We start from the raw sequence: 19,254 nt of genomic DNA, 5'->3' as shown, positions 1-19,254 counted from the left end.
TAGGAACTGCAAGAAGGTCCCTTAGAAATCTGGATTCCCAATGAAAACACATTGAAAAGAGAGTGACCTAAAAAAAAAAAATCTGAATGGTTTGTCCTCGGGGTTTCGCCTGCCAAATAAGTTCTGTTATAGTCACAGACAGACATGATTCAAACTGTTTTAGAAACTTCAGTGTTTTCTATCCAAATATACTAATAATATGCATATCTTAGCTTCTGGGCATGAGTAGCAGGCAGTTTAATTTGGGCACGCTTTTCATCCGATATTCCGAATTCTGCCCCTTATCCTAGAGAAGTTAACACAGTGTCCAAAGAAGGGCCAGATGTATACAGAATGGTGTCGTCTGTGTAGAGGTGGATTCACCCGCAGCAAGAGCGACATCGTTGATATATACAGAGAAAATAGTCAGCCTGAGAATTGAACCCTGTGGCACCCCCATAGAGACTGCCAGAGGTCCAGACAACAGGCCCTCCGATTTGACACACTGAACTCTATCTGAGAAGTAGTTGGTGAACCAGGCGAGGCAGTCATTTGAGAAACCAAGGCTGTTGAGTCTGCCGATAAGAATACGGTGATTGACAGAGTCGAAAGCCTTGGCCAGGTCGATGAAGACGGCTGCACAGTACTGTCTTTTATCGATGGCGGTTATGCTATCGTTTAGTACCTTCAGCGTGGCTGAGGTGCACCCGTGACCAGCTCGAAAACCGGATTGCACAGCGGAGAAGGTATGGTGGGATTCGAAATGGTCAGTGATCTGTTTATTAACTTGGCTTTCGAAGACTTTAGAAAGGCAGGGCAGGATGGATATAGGTCTATAACAGTTTGGGTCTAGAGTGTCACCCCCTTTGAAGAGGGGGATGACCGCGGCAGCTTTCCAATCTTTAGGAATCTCGGATACAAAAGAGAGGTTGAACAGACTGGTAATAGGGGTTGCAACAATAGCGGCGGATAATTTTAGAAAGAGAGCGTCCAGATTGTCTAGCCCAGCTGATTTGTACGGGTCCAGGTTTTGTAGCTCTTTCAGAACACCTGCTATCTGGATTTGGGTGAAGAACAAGCTGGGGAGGCTTGGGCAAGTAGCTGCGGGGGGTGCGGAGTGGTTGGCCGGGGTTGGGGTAGCCAGGAGGAAAGCATGGCCAGCCGTAGAGAAATGCTTATTGAAATTCTTAATTATTGTCGATTTATTGGTGGTGACAGTGTTACCTAGCCTCAGTGCAGTGGGCAGCTGGGAGGAGGTGCTCTTCTTCTCCATGGACTTTACAGTGTCCCAAAACTTTTTGAAGTTTGAGCTACAGGATGCAAATTTCTGTTTGAAAAACTAGCCTTTGCTTTCCTGACTGACTGCGTGTATTGGTTCCTGACTTCCCTGAAAAGTTGCATATCGTGGGGACTATTCGATGCTAGTGCAGTCTGCCACAGGATGTTTTTGTGCTGGTCGAGGGCAGTCATGTCTGGAGTGAACCAAGGGCTATATCTGTTCTTAGTTCTACATTTTTTGAAAGGGGCGTGCTTATTTAAGATCATGAGGAAATTACTTTTAGAGAACGACCAGGCATCCTCGACTGACGGGATGAGGTCAATATCCTTCCAGGATACCCGGGCCAGATCGATTAGAAAGGCCTGCTCGCAGAAGTGTTTTAGGGAGCGTTTGACCGCGGACCCATAGTGGATGCGGGCAATGAGGCAGTGATCGCTGAGATCCTATATCCTGTATTTGGAGGGCAAGTTGGTCAGGATAATATCTATGAGGGTGCCCATGTTTACGGATTTAGGGTTGTACCTGGTGGGTTCCTTAATAATTTGTGTGAGATTGAGGGCATCTAGCTTAGATTGTAGGACTGCCGGGGTGTTAAGCATATCCCAGTTTAGGTCACCTAACAGAACAAACTCTGAAGATAGATGGGGGGCAATCAATTCACATATGGTGTCCAGGGCACAGCTGGGAGCTGAGGGGGGTCTATAACAGGCGGCAACAGTGAGAGACTTATTTCTGGAGAGATTCATTTTTAAAATTAGAAGCTCGAACTGTTTGGGCATAGACCTGAAAAGTTTGACAGAACTTTGCAGGCTATCTTTGGAGTAGATTGCAACTCCTCCCCCTTTGGCAGTTCTATCTTGACGGAAAATGTTGTAGTTGGGGATGGAAATCTCAGAAGTTTTGGTGGCCTTCCTAAGCCAGGATTCAGACATGGCAAGGACATCAGGGTTGGTGGAGTGTGCTAAAGCAGTGAGTAAAACAAACTTAGGAAGGAGGCTTCTAATGTTAACATGCATGAAACCAAGGCTTTTTCGGTTACAGAAGTCAACAAATGAGAGTGCCTGGGGACACGCAGGGCCTGGGTTAACCTCCACATCACCCTTGGAACAGAGGAGGAGTAGGAGGAGGGTACGGCTAAAGGCTATCAAAACTGGTCGTCTAGTGCGTTGGGGGCAGAGAATAAAAGCAGCCGATTTCCGGGCGTGGTAGAATAGATTCAGGGCATAATGTTCAGACAGGGGTATGGTGGGGTGCGGGTACAGTGGAGGTAAACCCAGGCACCGAGTGATGATAAGAGAGGTTGCATCTCTGGACGTGCTAGTTATGCTGGGTGAGGTCACCGCATGTGTGGGAGGTGGGACAAAGGAGGTATCTGTGGCATGTTGAGTGGGACTAGGGGCTCCGCAGTAAACTAAGACAATAATAACTATCCTTAACAACAGTACACAAGGCATATTGACATTTGAGAGGGACATAAAGCGAGGCATAAAGCAATCACAGGTGTTGATTGGGAGAGCTAGCTAAGACAACAACAGGTAAGACAACAACAGCTAATCAGCTAAGACAACAACAACAGGTAAAATGGCGATGAATGGGCAGAGAGGGTCAGTTAACTACACACAGGGCCTGAGTTCGAGGCAGGGGCCGACAGATAAACAAAAAATAAACAAAATGGAGTACTGTGATTAATGAACAGTCCAGCAGGCATCAGCTATGTAGCCAAGTGATCATAGGGTCCAGTGAACAGCAATAGATCAAACAGGGAAGCCGCTAGGTATTTGTTACTACGCTAGCACACGGGAGACACAGCGTTTAAAGTTAGCAGGCCAGGGTAAGTAGAAGCGTCTGCTCCGACGTCCGGCAAAGGCCGGTTGAGTGCACACCGGATGGAGTTACGTCGGCGGACCAGTCGTGGTGGTACGGCGGGGCACCGTGTTGACAAAGGTTCCGGGCCACATGGCGAATGAGGTATTGTAGTTGTAGTAATTTAGTTTGCTAGCCGGGAGATGCGCCTGGCTCGTGGCTAACTGGTGCTAGCTTCGGGGCAGGGGCGTTAGCCACCATAGCCAGTCGGTAGCAGCTAGCTAGCGGCAATGATCCGATGTAAAGGTCCAGAGCTTACGTCAAGGATCCGGTGGAGTAGTGGATTCTAGCAGTGTTGGGGTAGAGTCCGGAAGGCATCGGCTGAGTAGCCAAGTGATCACAGAGTAGGCTGTGGGCTCAGGATGTCTGGCTCGGGGCTAGCTTCGGGGCTGGGTGACTCGGTGGCAGCTAGCTAGCTGTGAGACAAATGTTCCCAGTATACTCAGTAGAATGTCCACACACACACACACACACACACACACACACACACACACACACACACACACACACACACACACACACACACACACACACACACACACACACACACACACACACACACACTTAGAGACAAATGTTACCAGTATACTCAGTAGAATGTCCACACACACACACACACACACACACACACACACACACACACACACACACACACACACACACACACACACACACACACACACACACACACACACACACACACACACACACACACACACACACACACACACACACACACTGACTTAGAGACAAATGTTCCCAGTATACTCAGCAGAATGTCCACACACAAGACCTTCAGATTAGGAGGGAGGGGGTTGTACTGGATGCATAGGGTCACCTGTGTACACTGTTATGTAAATCAATGTTATGTAAATCAGTGTTATGTAAATCAGTGTCACAGCAGGAATGTGCTACTTATAATGAATCTGTAATGCCAGAGTCATTCATGCTACTGTATGATAACATGTTGCTTCTTTGCTAATATGGTGTCTGTCCTGTCTACAGGTCGATGAGTCCAGCACAGGCAGACGTGGCCTTTCTGGAGAATGCCAAGAAACTAGCCATGTACGGAGTGGACCTGCACCAGGCCAAGGTAATGTAGTGTCATAACCCAGGCCAAGGCAATGTAGTCACAACCCAGGCTAAGGCAATGTAGAGTCACAACGCAGGCTAAGGTAATGTAGAGTCACAACGCAGGCTAAGGTAATGTAGAGTCACAACGCAGGCTAAGGCAATGTAGAGTCATAACCCAGGCCAAGGTAATGTAGAGTCACAACCCAGGCCAAGGCAATGTAGAGTCACAACCCAGGCTAAGGCAATGTAGAGTCACAACGCAGGCTAAGGTAATGTAGAGTCACAACCCAGGCCAATGTAATGTAGGATCACAAACCAGGCCAAGCTAATGTAGAGTCACAACCCAGGTCAAGGTAATGTAGTCACAACCCAGGCCAAGGTAATGTAGAGTCATAACTCAGGCCAAGGTAATGTAGAGTCATAACCCAGGCCAATGTAATGTAGGATCACAAACCAGGCCAAGCTAATGTAGAGTCACAACCCAGGCCAAGGTAATGTAGTCACAACTCAGGCCAAGGTAATGTAGAGTCATAAATCAGGCCAAGGTAATGTAGAGTCATAACCCAGGCCAAGGTAATGTAGAGTCATAACCCAGGCCAAGGTAATGTAGAGTCACAACCCAGGCCAAGGTAATGTAGTCACAACCCAGGCCAAGGTAATGTAGAGTCATAACTCAGGTCAAGGTAATGTAGAGTCATAACCCAGGCCAAGGTAATGTAGAGTCATAACCCAGGCCAAGGTAATGTAGAGTCATAACCCAGGCCAAGGTAATGTAGAGTTACAACCCAGGCCAAGGTAATGTAGAGTCATAACCCAGGCCAAGGTAACGTAGAGTCATAACCCAGGCCAAGGTAATGTAGAGTTACAACCCAGGCCAAGGTAATGCAGAGTCATAACCCAGGCCAAGGTAACGTAGAGTCATAACCCAGGCCAAGGTAACGTAGAGTCATAACCCAGGCCAAGGTAACGTAGAGTTACAACCCAGGCCAAGGTAACGTAGAGTCATAACCCAGGCCAAGGTAATTTAGAGTCACAAACCAGGCCAAGCTAATGTAGAGTCACAACGCAGGCTAAGGTAATGTAGAGTCACAACCCAGGCCAAGGTAATGTAGAGTCATAACTCAGGCCAAGGTAATGTAGAGTCACAACGCAGGCTAAGGTAATGTAGAGTCACAACCCAGGCCAAGGTAATGTAGGATCACAACCCAGGCCAAGGTAATGTAGAGTCACAACCCAGGCCAAGGTAATGTAGAGTCATAACTCAGGCCAGGGTAATGTAGAGTCATAACCCAGGCCAAGGTAATGTAGATTCATAACCCAGGCCAAGGTAATGTAGTCACAACCCAGGCCAAGTTAATGTAGAGTCATAACTCAGGCCAAGGTAATGTAGAGTCATAACCCAGGCCAAAGTAATGTAGTCATAACCCAGGCCAAGGTAATGCAGAGTTACAACCCAGGCCAAGGTAACGTAGATTCACAACCCAGGCCAAGGTAATGTAGAGTTACATACCAGGCCAAGCTAATGTAGAGTCACAACGCAGGCTAAGGTAATGTAGAGTCACAACCCAGGCCAAGGTAATGTAGAGTCATTACCCAGGCCAAGGTAATGTAGAGTCACAAACCAGGCCAATCTAATGTAGAGTCACAACGCAGGCTAAGGTAATGTAGAGTCACAACCCAGGCCAAGGTAATGTAGAGTCATAACCCAGGCCAAGGTAATGTAGAGTCACAAACCAGGCCAAGCTAATGTAGAGTCACAACGCAGGCTAAGGTAATGTAGAGTCACAACCCAGGCCAAGGTAATGTAGAGTCATAACCCAGGCCAAGGTAATGTAGAGTCACAAACCAGGCCAAGCTAATGTAGAGTCACAACGCAGGCTAAGGTAATGTAGAGTCACAACCCAGGCCAAGGTAATGTAGAGTCATAACTCAGGCCAAGGTAATGTAGAGTCACAACGCAGGCTAAGGTAATGTAGAGTCACAACCCAGGCCAAGGTAATGTAGGATCACCACCCAGGCCAAGGTAATGTAGAGTCACAACCCAGGCCAAGGTAATGTAGAGTCATAACTCAGGCCAGGGTAATGTAGAGAGTTACAACCCAGGCCAAGGTAATGTAGAGTCATAACTCAGGCCAAGGTAATGTAGAGTCATAACCCAGGCAAAGGTAATGTAGTCACAACCCAGGCCAAGTTAATGTAGAGTCATAACTCAGGCCAAGGTAATGTAGAGTCACAACCCAGGCCAAGGTAATGTAGAGTCATAACTCAGGCCAGGGTAATGTCGAGTTACAACCCAGGCCAAGGTAATGTAGAGTCATAACTCAGGCCAAGGTAATGTAGAGTCATAACCCAGGCCAAGGTAATGTAGTCACAACCCAGGCCAAGTTAATGTAGAGTCATAACTCAGGCCAAGGTAATGTAGAGTCATAACCCAGGCCAAGTAATGTAGTCATAACCCAGGCCAAGGTAATGCAGAGTTACAACCCAGTTCAAGGTAACGTAGAGTCACAACCCAGGCCAAGGTAATGTAGAGTTACAACCCAGGCCAAGGTAATGCAGAGTCATAACCCAGGCCAAGGTAATGTAGAGTCATAACCCAGGCCAAGGTAACGTAGAGTTACAACCCAGGCCAAGGTAACGTAGAGTCATAACCCAGGCCAAGATAATGTAGAGTCCTAACCCAGGCCAAGGTAATGTAGAGTCATAACCCAGGCCAAGATAATGTAGAGTCATAACCCAGGCCAAGGTAACGTAGAGGCATTACCCAGGCCAAGGTAACGTAGAGTCATAACCCAGGCCAAGGTAATGCAGAGTCATAACCCAGGCCAAGGTAATGTAGAGTCACAACCCAGGCCAAGGTAATGCAGAGTTATAACCCAGGCCAAGGTAACATAGAGTTACAACCCAGGCCAAGGTAATGTAGAGTCATAACCCAGGCCAAGATAATTTAGAGCATAACCCAGGCCAAGGTAACATAGAGTTACAACCCAGGCCAAGGTAATGTAGAGTCACAACCCAGGCCAAGGTAATGTAGAGTCATAACCCAGGCTAAGGTAACGTAGAGTCATAACCCAGGCCAAGGTAATGTAGAGTTACAACCCAGGCCAAGGTAATGTAGAGTTACAACCCAGGCCAAGGTAATGTAGAGTCATAACCCAGGCTAAGGTAACGTAGAGTCATAACCCAGGCCAAGGTAATGTAGAGTTACAACCCAGGCCAAGGTAATGTAGAGTCATAACCCAGGCCAAGGTAATGCAGAGTCATAACCCAGGCCAAGGTAACGTAGAGTCATAACCCAGGCCAAGGTAATGTAGAGTCATAACCCAGGCCAAGGTAATGTAGAGTCATAACCCAGGCCAAGGTAATGTAGAGTCATAACCCAGGCCAAGGTAATGTAGGATCATAACCCAGGCCAAGGTAATGTAGAGTTACAACCCAGGCCAAGGTAATGTACTATAGGATCACAACCCCAACCTGCAGAGCATTACTCATTCAACACAGAAACTGACAGGCTCCGTGTGGAGACAAGCTGACTAAAAAGTCAAAAGGAAGATGCTGTGTGTTAACATCACATTGTTGTGAATGTTGTGAATATAAGTAGGTTCTAACTTGTTTTCAAATCTCAACCTGCAGCCACTATATTCCACTATGTTCTACCTCCATGTATGAGGACGCGTTGGTAGGCATGCAGGTGTTTCAGCCCAGATTGTCCCTCAGTGTCCTTCTGTCTGTCCACTGGAGGCCAGTTATATCACATCTGTCCTATTAACCACCGAGCAGAGAAGGCTTGGTGATGATGATGACGAAGAAATGGGATGCGTCCCAAACGGCACCCTATTCCCTTCATAGCACACTACTTTTCACCAGGGCTCCTCAAAAGGTGTGCACTATAAAGGGAATAGGGCGCCATTTGGGATGCAAATATAGTATATAGTATTTAACATGGTTATAGCACCCACCCACCTACCTCCTTGCCTGCTGCAGTGTAACCTACGTCAGCTGTGAAGTCAGTGTTTGTGTCTGTTCCCAAAAAAGGGAGAAACGCGTGCCTCTGTCAGAGCACAGATTTAGTAGCAGAAATGAGGTCAATCTGTTTGCATCAAAACCGGGGATTTAAAATGAAATATGGAAGTCATTATGCTGAAAGGGAGATGGATGCTGCCTCCCGGTGGATCAATGTTGTCATTGCATTAACACGCAGGCCAAGTCAATGGCATAATGTCAGCAATCATGCAAATGGACATCTAGCTGTTGTATTCTTTGTTTTTGGGTGGTCTTTCTTTCTTACTCACTCACACACTCTTCCATCCTTTCTTTTTCTCTCTCAAATCTCTCTCTCTCCCTCTCTCCCACCCTCCATCCTCCCATCCCTCTCTCCAGGATCTAGATGGAGTGGACATCATGCTGGGTGTGTGTTCTGGGGGTTTGATGGTCTACAAGGACAAGCTGAGGATCAACCGTTTCCCCTGGCCCAAAGTCCTCAAGGTCTCCTACAAACGCAGCAGCTTCTTCATCAAGATACGCCCCTCAGAGGTCAACTTTATTTATGTGTTTGGTTGTTTATTTGGTTGTCTTTTAGCCCACAAGAGGCCTGATCTCCCAGGAGTCAGATAAGCAGTACAGTAATCATAAGTAAAAGTTGAGTTACATGTCAAACCAATAGGTATAGTGGATCTAGTGCAGTGCGGCCATCATTCATCATGATTTTGTTTCCAACCAGCTGGAGCATTACGAAAGCGCCATCGGTTTCAGACTGCCGAACTACAAGGCCTCCAAGAAGCTGTGGAAAGTGTGTGTGGAGCATCACACCTTCTTCAGGTAAGAGAACACACTGTTGAAGCTCCCCATGATAGGTTCTATCATTGTAACTTGGGAAGAACACCACGTTACTATTTTATTGTATTAAATAGAAAAGGGTCAGTAATACATTATTAGTATGGCTATATAGTAGTTATATGTAGTTTACTTACTCACAATGACTAATACTGTATGTGGTTGTCTTACCTACCTTAGTGGAATACACTGCTAAAATGTTAATGTACTTAGCTATATTTAAAAGCTAAATTGTGACCAACCGGCTCGATTTCGGGTCTTATGTAGCTACATTTGAAATTGTGTTTTTGACATTGGATAAAAGTAGAGACTCAGAGATAGAAAATGGTTTATCATACACTACAGTTGTGGAACAAAGGGAAAGTAATTCTGCTGTGAAAGTTGATAAACTTGTAACCTCACTTTTGAGAAAAATGGCCCTTGGATGTTTTGGTACACCTACTGGAGAGCTCTTCTTTGTCTACACCCATTCAGCATCGTTCGCACCCTCTAAAGCCTTAGCCCCACCCATCTCATTAAGGATTCACATGTGAAGCCATGTACCAAACAACCAAAGATTTCAAGACTAAAGACATAAAGGCATACTATGGGTGTGTTTTTTAAAGTTTAATCTGGAGTGCCAGAGTGGGCTCAGAGTGCGCTCTCGGCGTTCGTAAACTCAGAGTGTTGTCAGATTGTCCGTTCGTAAATTCAGAGCCTTTCGCTCTCGGAGCCTTCAGAGCGCACACTGGACGCTCTGGCCGAGGAGTAGGTTTGATCCGAGCGGTCTGTCCCTAACAACAGCAGTCAAGCACCCAAGCTAACTGGCTAACGTTGGCTAGCTGGCTAGCTACTTCCAGACACAAATGAGAGAACACCCCACTCTGACCATTTTACTCACCCTAGCAGAGCTGGTTAGGCTGTTTTCATGTTATCCAGAGCGTTGGTGACTGTAACTGTGCTGCTGGCAACAATTTTATTTGTTTTTTTGCCAACTTTTCTGACACTGGCCATATTCAAAGGGTGTTGAGCATTCGTAAATGTATCAGTTATTCTCCACTCTGGCACACCTGGACGAGAGTGCTCTGAAATCGAAGTAGATAGCCAGAGCGAATTTACCAGCTACGTCTATCAACAGTTGTCACAGTGACATCATGAACATTCTATTGAAATGGTTATTTGCATAGTGGAGTCTTTTGTTTAGACATGTAGCTAGCTAGCTAAACAATGAACCATAATCCCAACTCATGACATTACTACCCTGCATGAATCTGCAGGTAGCTAACCAACCAGGTTCAATGTTAGCTAGCTAACATTAGACTATACCTAGCAATGCAAATGGCTCTGAGATACGAATAATATAACTACACAGATCATACACGTAACGTTAGCTGGATGGCTTGCCATCCAGCTAACGTTAACTAGCTAGCTAACAGTACACTTTAACTTGAAATGGAAATTACTTTCTGACAAAATTTGAAGCATGTCATATCTGAAAATGTAGCTAGCTAGACTATCTTACCTGTATACTTCTCCCTCTTTGTCACGGATGCCATGGTTGCCCTTAGTTTGAAGATGTGGAGACAGGTGTTTTATACAACAGCCTTCTGTGTGTTCTCCTTTGGACTCTGTCTGCATATTTGCAATCGAACGGCAGAATTTTATATATTAGATGTATATATTTATAGAAATGTTCCTCTTCCTCCTCTGTCCAGACTGACCTCGACTGAGGTGGCTACCACTCCCAGGAAGTTCCTAGCGCTGGGTTCTAAGTTCCGCTACAGTGGGCGGACCCAGGCCCAGACCCGCCAGGCCAGCTCTATGATTGACAGGCCAGCCCCCCTGTTCCAACGCTCGGCCAGCAAGAGGAACTCACGCAGCCTGGACGAAGGTTTGTTGAATGGGACTGTGGGTGGGGTAGGGGTGTATGTGGAGAGAGAGAGCGAGAGAGAGTCTGACTTGTCCCTGTTTAACTCCAGCAAGATGTAAGTCTCTGTGTTTACTCCAGCCCCTCCCAGAGAGAAAAGAACTGCTTACCATATCAGCCACCCACCCACCTCTGTGGTAACATTACCTTGAATTCAACCACCTACCTCTGTAGTAACATTACCTTGAATTCAACCACCCACCTCTGTAGTAACATTACCTTGAATTCAACCACCTACCTCTGTAGTAACATTACCTTGAATTCAACCACCCACCTCTGTGGTAACATTACCTTGAATTCAACCACCTACCTCTGTAGCAACATTACCTTGAATTCAACCACCCACCTCTGTAGTAACATTACCTTGAATTCAACCACCCGCCTCTGTAGTAACATTACCTTGAATTCAACCACCCACCTCTGTAGTAACATTACCTTGAATTCAACCACCTACCTCTGTAGCAACATTACCTTGAATTCAACCACCTACCTATGTAGTAACATTACCTCGAATTCAACCACCTGCCTCTGTAGTAACATTACCTTGAATTCAACCACCCACCTCTGTAGTAACATTACCTTGAATTCAACCACCTACCTCTGTAGCAACATTACGTTGAATTCAACCACCTACCTATGTAGTAACATTACCTTGAATTCAACCACCTGCCTCTGTAGTAACATTACCTTGAATTCAACCACCTACCTATGTAGTAACATTACCTCGAATTCAACCACCTGCCTCTGTAGTAACATTACCTTGAATTCAACCACCCACCTCTGTAGTAACATTACATTCAGGTACAGTAACAGTACTGGCCTAGTTCAGGGTTTATTAACCCTCTCTTCGCTGGCCTCTTCTCAACCTCTAACATGCTGACCAAACCGGCTCCGCACGTGCATCCGCCATCGTGCGCATGTTGATTTTGTCTATACCCACCAGATGCGATCAAGACACACAGGTTAAAATACCAAAACTAACTGTGAACCAGCTATATTAGTTTGGGGACAGGTCGAAACACATGAAACATTCATGACATTTAGCTAGCTTGCTGTTGCTAGTTAATTTGTCCGGGGAGATAAACATTGGGTTGTTATTTTACCTGAAATGTACAAGGTCCTCTACTCCGACAATTAAGGCCTTCAGGCCCTGTCCCGCCTCAACCCCCCTGAATACTTCAGTTCCACCTTAAATGCATTCCTACTTGGCTACAGTATGCATGACCTGTGACCTTACCTCATTGGGCCCTGGTCAGATTATCTGTCATGTCACTCCGAGTCTACAATATATCTTCTCTATTTGTTTCTGTTCTCTTAAGAGAGATTTCCTGCCATGCTAGAACCAACTACAGTAGACTCTGAGTAGAATTGCCTGTCACACTACAACACAACTAGAGTAGAAAAGCATATTAGAAGTATCTGTCTCTCTCCAGGTACTCTATATATACAAAAGTATGTGGACACCCCTTTAAATTGATGGATTCGGCTATTTCAGCCACACCCATTGCTGACAGGTGTATAAAATTGAGCACACAGCCATGACATCTCCATAGACCAACACTGTAGAGTGTAGAATGGCCTTACTGAAGAACTCAGTGACTTTCAATGTGTTACCGTCATAGGATGCCACCTTTCCAACAAGTCAGTTCGTAATTTCTGCCCTGCTAGAGCTGCCTCGGTCAAATGTAAGTGCTGTTATTGTGAAGTGGAAACGTCTAGGAGCAATAATGTCTCAGCCGCGAAGTGGTAGGCCACGGGACCACCCAGTGCTGTCTTCAGTTGAAACACCCACTACCGAGTTTAAAACTGTTTCTGGAAGCAACGTCAGCACAAAAACTGTTCGGTAGTAGCAGCCGCACACAATCTGGGTTTGGCGGATGCCAGGAGAACGCTACCTGCCCCAATGCATAGTGCCAACTGTAAAGTTTGGTGGAGGAAGAATAATAGTCTTGGGCCACTTTTCATGGTTCGAGCCCCTTAGTTCCAGTGAAGGGAAATCTTAACGCCACAGCATATAATGACATTCTAGATTATTCTGTGCTTCCAACTTTGTGGCAAGAGTTTGGGGAAGGCCCTTTCCTGTTTCAGCATGACAATGCCCCTGTGCACAAAGTGAGGTCCATACTGAAATGGTTTGTTGAGATCGGTGTGGAAGAACTTGACTGGCCTGGACAGAGCCCTGACCTCAACCCCATCGAACACCTTTGGGATGAATTGGAACGCCGACTGCGAGCCAGGCCTAATTACGCCACATCAGTGCCCGACCTCACTAATGCTCTTGTGGCTGAATGGAAGCAAGTCCCCGCAGCAATGTTCCAACATCTAGTGGAAAGCCTTCCCAGAAAAGTGGAGGCTGTTTTAGCAGCAATGTTCCAACATTTAGTGGTATCCACATACTTTTGGCTATGTAGTGTAGGTTCACACAGAGAACGAACACTGGGTTTGCATCCCAAATCACACCCTATTCCCAATATTGGTCACTACTTTTAGTGCACTACATAGGGAATAGTGTGTTATTTAGGATGCAGGCCAGTGTTAGTGTTATCCCAGTGTGATGGCCAACCAGTCCAGTGAGCTGAACACAGTGTGATGGCCAACCAGTCCAGTGAGCTGAACACTGTGTGATTTCCAACCAGCCCAGTGAGCTGAACAGTGTGATGGCCAACCAGTCCAGTGAGCTGAACACAGTGTGATGGCCAACCAGCCCAGTGAGCTGAACAGTGTGATGGACAACCAGTCCAGTGAGCTGAACACTGTGTGATGGACAACCAGTCCAGTGAGCTGAACACAGTGTGATGGTCAACCAGTCCAGTGAGCTGAACACAGTGTGATGGTCAACCAGTCCAGTGAGCTGAACACAGTGTGATGGTCAACCAGTCCAGTGAGCTGAACAGTGTGATGGCCAACCAACCCAGTGAGCTGAACACAGTGTGATGGTCAACCAGTCCAGTGAGATGAACACTGTGTGATGGACAACCAGTCCAGTGAGCTGAACACTGTGTGATGGACAACCAGTCCAGTGAGCTGAACACAGTGTGATGGTCAACCAGTCCAGTGAGCTGAACACAGTGTGATGGCCAACCAGCCCAGTGAGCTGAACAGTGTGATGGACAACCAGTCGAGTGAGCTGAACACTGTGTGATGGACAACCAGTCCAGTGAGCTGAACACACTGTGATGGTCAACCAGTCCAGTGAGCTGAACACAGTGTGATGGTCAACCAGTCCAGTGAGCTGAACACTGTGTGATGGTCAACCAGTCCAGTGAGCTGAACAGTGTGATGGCCAACCAACCCAGTGAGCTGAACACAGTGTGATGGACAACCAGACTAGTGAGCTGAACACAGTGTGATGGACAACCAGTCCAGTGAGCTGAACACAATGTGATGGACAACCAGTCCAGTGAGCTGAACACAATGTGATGGTCAACCAGTCCAGTGAGCTGAACACAGTGTGATGGTCAAACAGTCCAATGAGCTGAACACAGTGTGATGGACAACCAGTCCGGTGAGCTGAACACTGTGTGATGGCCAACCAGTCCAGTGAGCTGAACACAGTGTGATGGCCAACCAGTCCAGTGAGCTGAACCCTGTGTGATGGACAACCAGTCCAGTGAGCTGAACACTGTGTGATGGACAACCAGTCCAGTGAGCTGAACACAGTGTGATGGTCAACCAGTCCAGTGAGCTGAGAAGTGTGATGGCCAACCAGCCCAGTGAGCTGAACACAGTGTGATGGCCAACCAACCCAGTGAGCTGAACACAGTGTGATGGTCAACCAGTCCAGTGAGCTGAGAAGTGTGATGGTCAACCAGTCCAATGAGCTGAACACAGTGTGATGGACAACCAACCCAGTGAGCTGAACACAGTGTGATGGACAAGCAGTCCAGTGAGCTGAACACAGTGTGATGGACAACCAGACTAGTGGAACTTGTTTATCTATTCTCCTGAACTGCATCTGAACTGTGAATTTTCACCCATCAGCTCAATGTTGCCACCCACTGGTCTCTATAGCACAGTGCAGTAAACTGTTGTTATTCTGTCTTGTTCATGGCCTCAGCTGTTGCTTTTAGATCCGGAGCTTTTCAAGGACCGAAATACTTTTCTAGTCGCTAATCATCATTTTCCTAATCGTTAATCACAACCTTTTTACTTACATTTATGTCATTTTAGCAGACTCTCTTATCCAGAGAGACTTACAGGAGCTCAAGGGCACAGACAGATTTTTCTTCTCCTCGGCTCGGAGATTCGAACCAGCGACCTTTCGGTTACTAGCCCAACGCTCTTAACTGCTAGGCTAACTACCTGCGTTACTGTAATAATTATTGCTCCTCCCGACACCTCCAGCACCTGTTGACGTTCCTGCTGAGGTGTGGACGGTGGGGGCAGGTCTCAGGGAGAGGAGGATATCAGGTTGGATCTTTAGACCTCCCTGCCCTTATTAAGACACTCAGCATGCTACAGTGTGAGTCCCGACTCATCAAGAGTTTTATTAGTTCCACAGTTGAACAGTTGGTATTTTATAGTTTATTTAACCGGTAGTCATTGAGGAATGTCTTTGAAGTCAGGAGACTTCTTTCTCTATGGAGATCATAAAAAGTCACATTTAAAACTAAAAGCTGAATGTGGTTGGTTGGCATGGTAGCTGTTTCATGATTGATAGCTGGCCTTCTTTCCAGTCACATCGTCTCCGGTTCAGCAACATCCCCGTCAGGTCGAGCGCGAGGCTGTCACAGAGACAGAGAGAAGACATGGTGTCATAATAAAGAAGAACCAGGAGGAGAACCAGGAGGAGAACCGGGAGGAGATCCGGGAGGAGAACCGGGAGGAGAACCGGGGGGAGAACCAGGAGGAGAACCGGGAGGAGATCCAGGAGGAGAACCAGGAGGAGAACCAGGAAGGAGGAAGAGGAGACCAGTGGTTTGTGCTGATGAGGCGCACTTCCTTAGAGTGGTGTGGAAGAGGGTGGAGCTGAGGCCACCGACCAGGAGAGTAAGATATGTGGTGGACTGAACCAAACTACAGTGGGTAGAGGTGGGGTGATGATTGGTTGTTGTTATTGGACAAGCGTGTCTATTTGACACCACCAGGTACTGAATGGTTTGGCCACGCTTTGTTTGCCACTGATCCTCCTTCTAAAGGATGTCCAAAATTCTGGTAATTCTTTCTCAAAATTCCGGTAATTAAAACCAGAAATCCCGGTTGGATGTTTCCCGGAATAAGCAGGAAATCCGGGAATCTTCCAGCCGGATTTCTGGAAAACCTGTGAATTTTGTAAAGGTTCTTGAATTTTGCTAAACATAACCCTACTGTAGCTTAACCAACCAGCATGCTCTATGTCTGTTCCACCCTGTTCTAACCTTCACCACTCACCGATGGCTTGTGCTGCTGGACCACGACCCGCCTGCATCACTCATACCACCACCCCCAGGTAGCTATGGGAAGAGCAACTTACTGACCCATTGCTTACTCGCCCAGGAAATGACCTGGCGGTTGTCTCAAGCTTGACAAGCTGCTTGACATGTCTGCTGGGATATTATGTGGCTTTGCTTTGGATCCTGAGAAACCCCAAGCACATACAGGAAGTCCATTTTGAAGGAGAGCCCTCCCTCCACTGCGCTTACTCACCCAGGAACTGACCTTGTTTTTCACGAGACAACGCCAGACTTAACATGCCTGCTGGAATATGTGTCTTTGCTTTGGTTCCTGAGGACAATGTTACATTATTAGCCACGGCAGCCGCTGAGCCTGTGTTTGAACTAAATCATTATGACTTCCTGTGGGATTCCGTCAGTCCCAAGACACCCACTGTTCCTTGAGGTAAACGGCATGAGACTAAAAATAACTCTACGACGCTACAGCAGAAGAAGAATGGTCCTAAATTTCATAAGTCAGAAACGTCTTAACTTTCACAAGTGGGACCTTCTTATTGAGAGCATAGCATTTTCCCCCTACGCTTATAATAACCACAGCTTCATATTGTCTGCATCTTCCTCTGAAATACTTTTTGCTGAGCTATGGATCTGTTGTTCTGGCCTCGTTGTGTTCTGGCCTCGTTGTGTTCTGGCCTCGTTGTGTTCTGGCCTCGTTGTGTTCTGGCCTTGTTGTGTTCTGGCCTCGTTGTGTTCTGGCCTCGTTGTGCTCTGGCCTCGTTGTGTTCTGGCCTCGTTGTGTTCTGGCCTCGTTGTGTTCTGGCCTCGTTGTGTTTTGGCCTCGTTGTGTTCTGGCCTCGTTGTGTTCTGGCCTCGTTGTGTTCTGGCCTCGTTGTGTTTTGGCCTCGTTGTGTTCTGGCCTCGTTGTGTTCTGGCCTCGTTGTGTTTTGGCCTCGTTGTGTTCTGGCCTCGTTGTGTTTTGGCCTCGTTGTGTTCTGGCCTCGTTGTGTTTTGGCCTCGTTGTGTTCTGGCCTCGTTGTGTTCTGGCCTCGTTGTGTTCTGGCCTCGTTGTGTTTCGGCCTCGTTGTGTTCTGGCCTCGTTGTGTTCTGGCCTCGTTGTGTTTTGGCCTCGTTGTGTTCTGGCCTCGTTGTGTTCTGGCCTCGTTGTGTTACGGCCTCGTTGTGTTCTGGCCTCGTTGTGTTCTGGCCTCGTTGTGTTTTGGCCTCGTTGTGTTCTGGCCTCGTTGTGTTTTGGCCTCGTTGTGTTCTGGCCTCGTTGTGTTCTGGCCTCGTGTTCTGGCCTCGTTGTGTTCTGGCCTCGTTGTGTTTCGGCCTCGTTGTGTTTTGGCCTCGTTGTGTTTTGGCCTCGTTGTGTTCTGGCCTCGTTGTGTTCTGGCCTCGTTGTGTTTCGGCCTTGTTGTGTTCTGGCCTCGTTGTGTTCTCACTTGGCTTTGCAGCAACTTTTATAAAGAAGATTTCTACCTCTATAGACGTATCACACTTTGTGTGGTCACATGACACCAGTCTCAGGCCACATAGGATTCTGTCTCTGATCGGTTCTCACTCTCTTCAGTGCCAGTGATGGTTGACTGGTTTGAGTTGTTTGTATGGTTCACCTCCCTACTCCCAAGGGCCTGTTCCATTTGTCACGTCGTCCATCCTTACAGGTACGTGCTCTAGTCTATGTCGTTTCGCTGCGCCCTGGTGGTCGCACGAGGAACTGCCTTTAATAAGGTGCGAGTGTGCACCTGTGTGTGTGCATATGTCATTATGTTGTGTTGAGTATGTCATTATGTTGTGTTGAGTATGTCATTATGTTGAGTATGTCATTATGTTGAGGATGTCATTATGTTGAGTATGTCATTATGTCATTATGTTGAGTATGTCATTATGTTGAGTATGTCATTATGTTGAGTATGTCATTATGTCATTATGTTGAGTATGTCATTATGTTGAGTATGTCATTATGTTGAGTATGTCATTATGTTGAGGATGTCATTATGTCATTATGTTGAGTATGTCATTATGTCATTATGTTGAGTATGTCATTATGTTGAGTATGTCATTATGTTGAGTATGTCATTATGTTGAGTATGTCATTATGTCATTATGTTGAGTATGTCATTATGTCATTATGTTGAGTGTGAGTATGCAGGAAACCTGATGTCTTTATGGTTCCTCTTTCTCTTTGCTGTGATTTTTTTTAACCATTTCTCCTCTCCTCTTCTCTTCTCTCCTTTTCCCTCCTCTCCTCTTCTCTCCTCTCGTCTTCTCTTCCCTTCTTTTCCCTCCTCTTCTCTCCTCCCCCTCTTCTCCTCCTCCTTCCTCTCCTCCCGTCCCCCTACAGCCATGGTGTCCACTCCAGACAAGAGCACCCGTCCAGTCAGTGCTCCCATTATGTCCCCCGTCTCTCCCGGGGATGCCGCCCCGTCCCCTGTGACCTCTGCCCTGCCCCGCAGTGAGCGGCGAGAAGCATCCACCGCCCCGGGCCGCCAGTCACGCTCAGCAGAGAGGAAGATCAAGGAAGAGACCAAGGTGGAAAGCAAGGTGACAGAGGTCTCCAAGACACAGAGCTCCAGACCACAGTCCACCCCAGAGTTCAAGGTATTTCACTCACACATACACTCACAGAATCAGGCCAGGGCACTGCAACTCTCTTGAGATGTAACAGGATATTGCCTCACTGCATGCAGTACTACAGAACACGTTGTACAGTATTTCATTGGAGACTGACTGAACCAGGTTGATTACACGAGGATGACACTACACGAGCTTTAACAAAATGGCGAGCAACAAATTGAAATGCCAGACAACAGTTCACATGTACATGTGTAGGTTGTATACAGTATCACTATTTAATAACCGAGGTTTATACAGTAGCTTTATTAAATGGAAAGCATATCCATAGACGACATTTGGGTAGACCTATAGCCCGTGCTCCAGTTAGAGCG

The 19,254-nt window shown here is 46.9% G+C and overlaps 1 protein-coding gene across 8 annotated transcripts in view; it reads left to right on the top strand.

Annotated features, from left to right (window-relative positions):
* Nucleotides 1-19,254, top strand: part of LOC129820269 (protein 4.1-like) — a 129,425-nt gene that overhangs the window by 67,079 nt on the left and 43,092 nt on the right. For all 8 annotated transcript variants that reach the window (XM_055877319.1, XM_055877326.1, XM_055877320.1 and 5 more), the window contains 5 exons: nucleotides 4,127-4,214; nucleotides 8,576-8,728; nucleotides 8,916-9,013; nucleotides 10,723-10,898; nucleotides 18,651-18,907. In XM_055877319.1, coding sequence (XP_055733294.1) covers nucleotides 4,127-4,214; nucleotides 8,576-8,728; nucleotides 8,916-9,013; nucleotides 10,723-10,898; nucleotides 18,651-18,907 — 772 coding nt within the window. The remainder of the gene's footprint in view (nucleotides 1-4,126; nucleotides 4,215-8,575; nucleotides 8,729-8,915; nucleotides 9,014-10,722; nucleotides 10,899-18,650; nucleotides 18,908-19,254) is intronic.

This window comes from Salvelinus fontinalis, chromosome 22, assembly GCF_029448725.1.
Source record: "Salvelinus fontinalis isolate EN_2023a chromosome 22, ASM2944872v1, whole genome shotgun sequence".
In the NCBI taxonomy this organism is placed as follows: Eukaryota; Metazoa; Chordata; class Actinopteri; order Salmoniformes; family Salmonidae; genus Salvelinus; species Salvelinus fontinalis.
The sequence above is the reverse complement of the archived record's forward strand: the minus strand, read 5'-3'. Positions and strand labels throughout refer to the sequence as shown.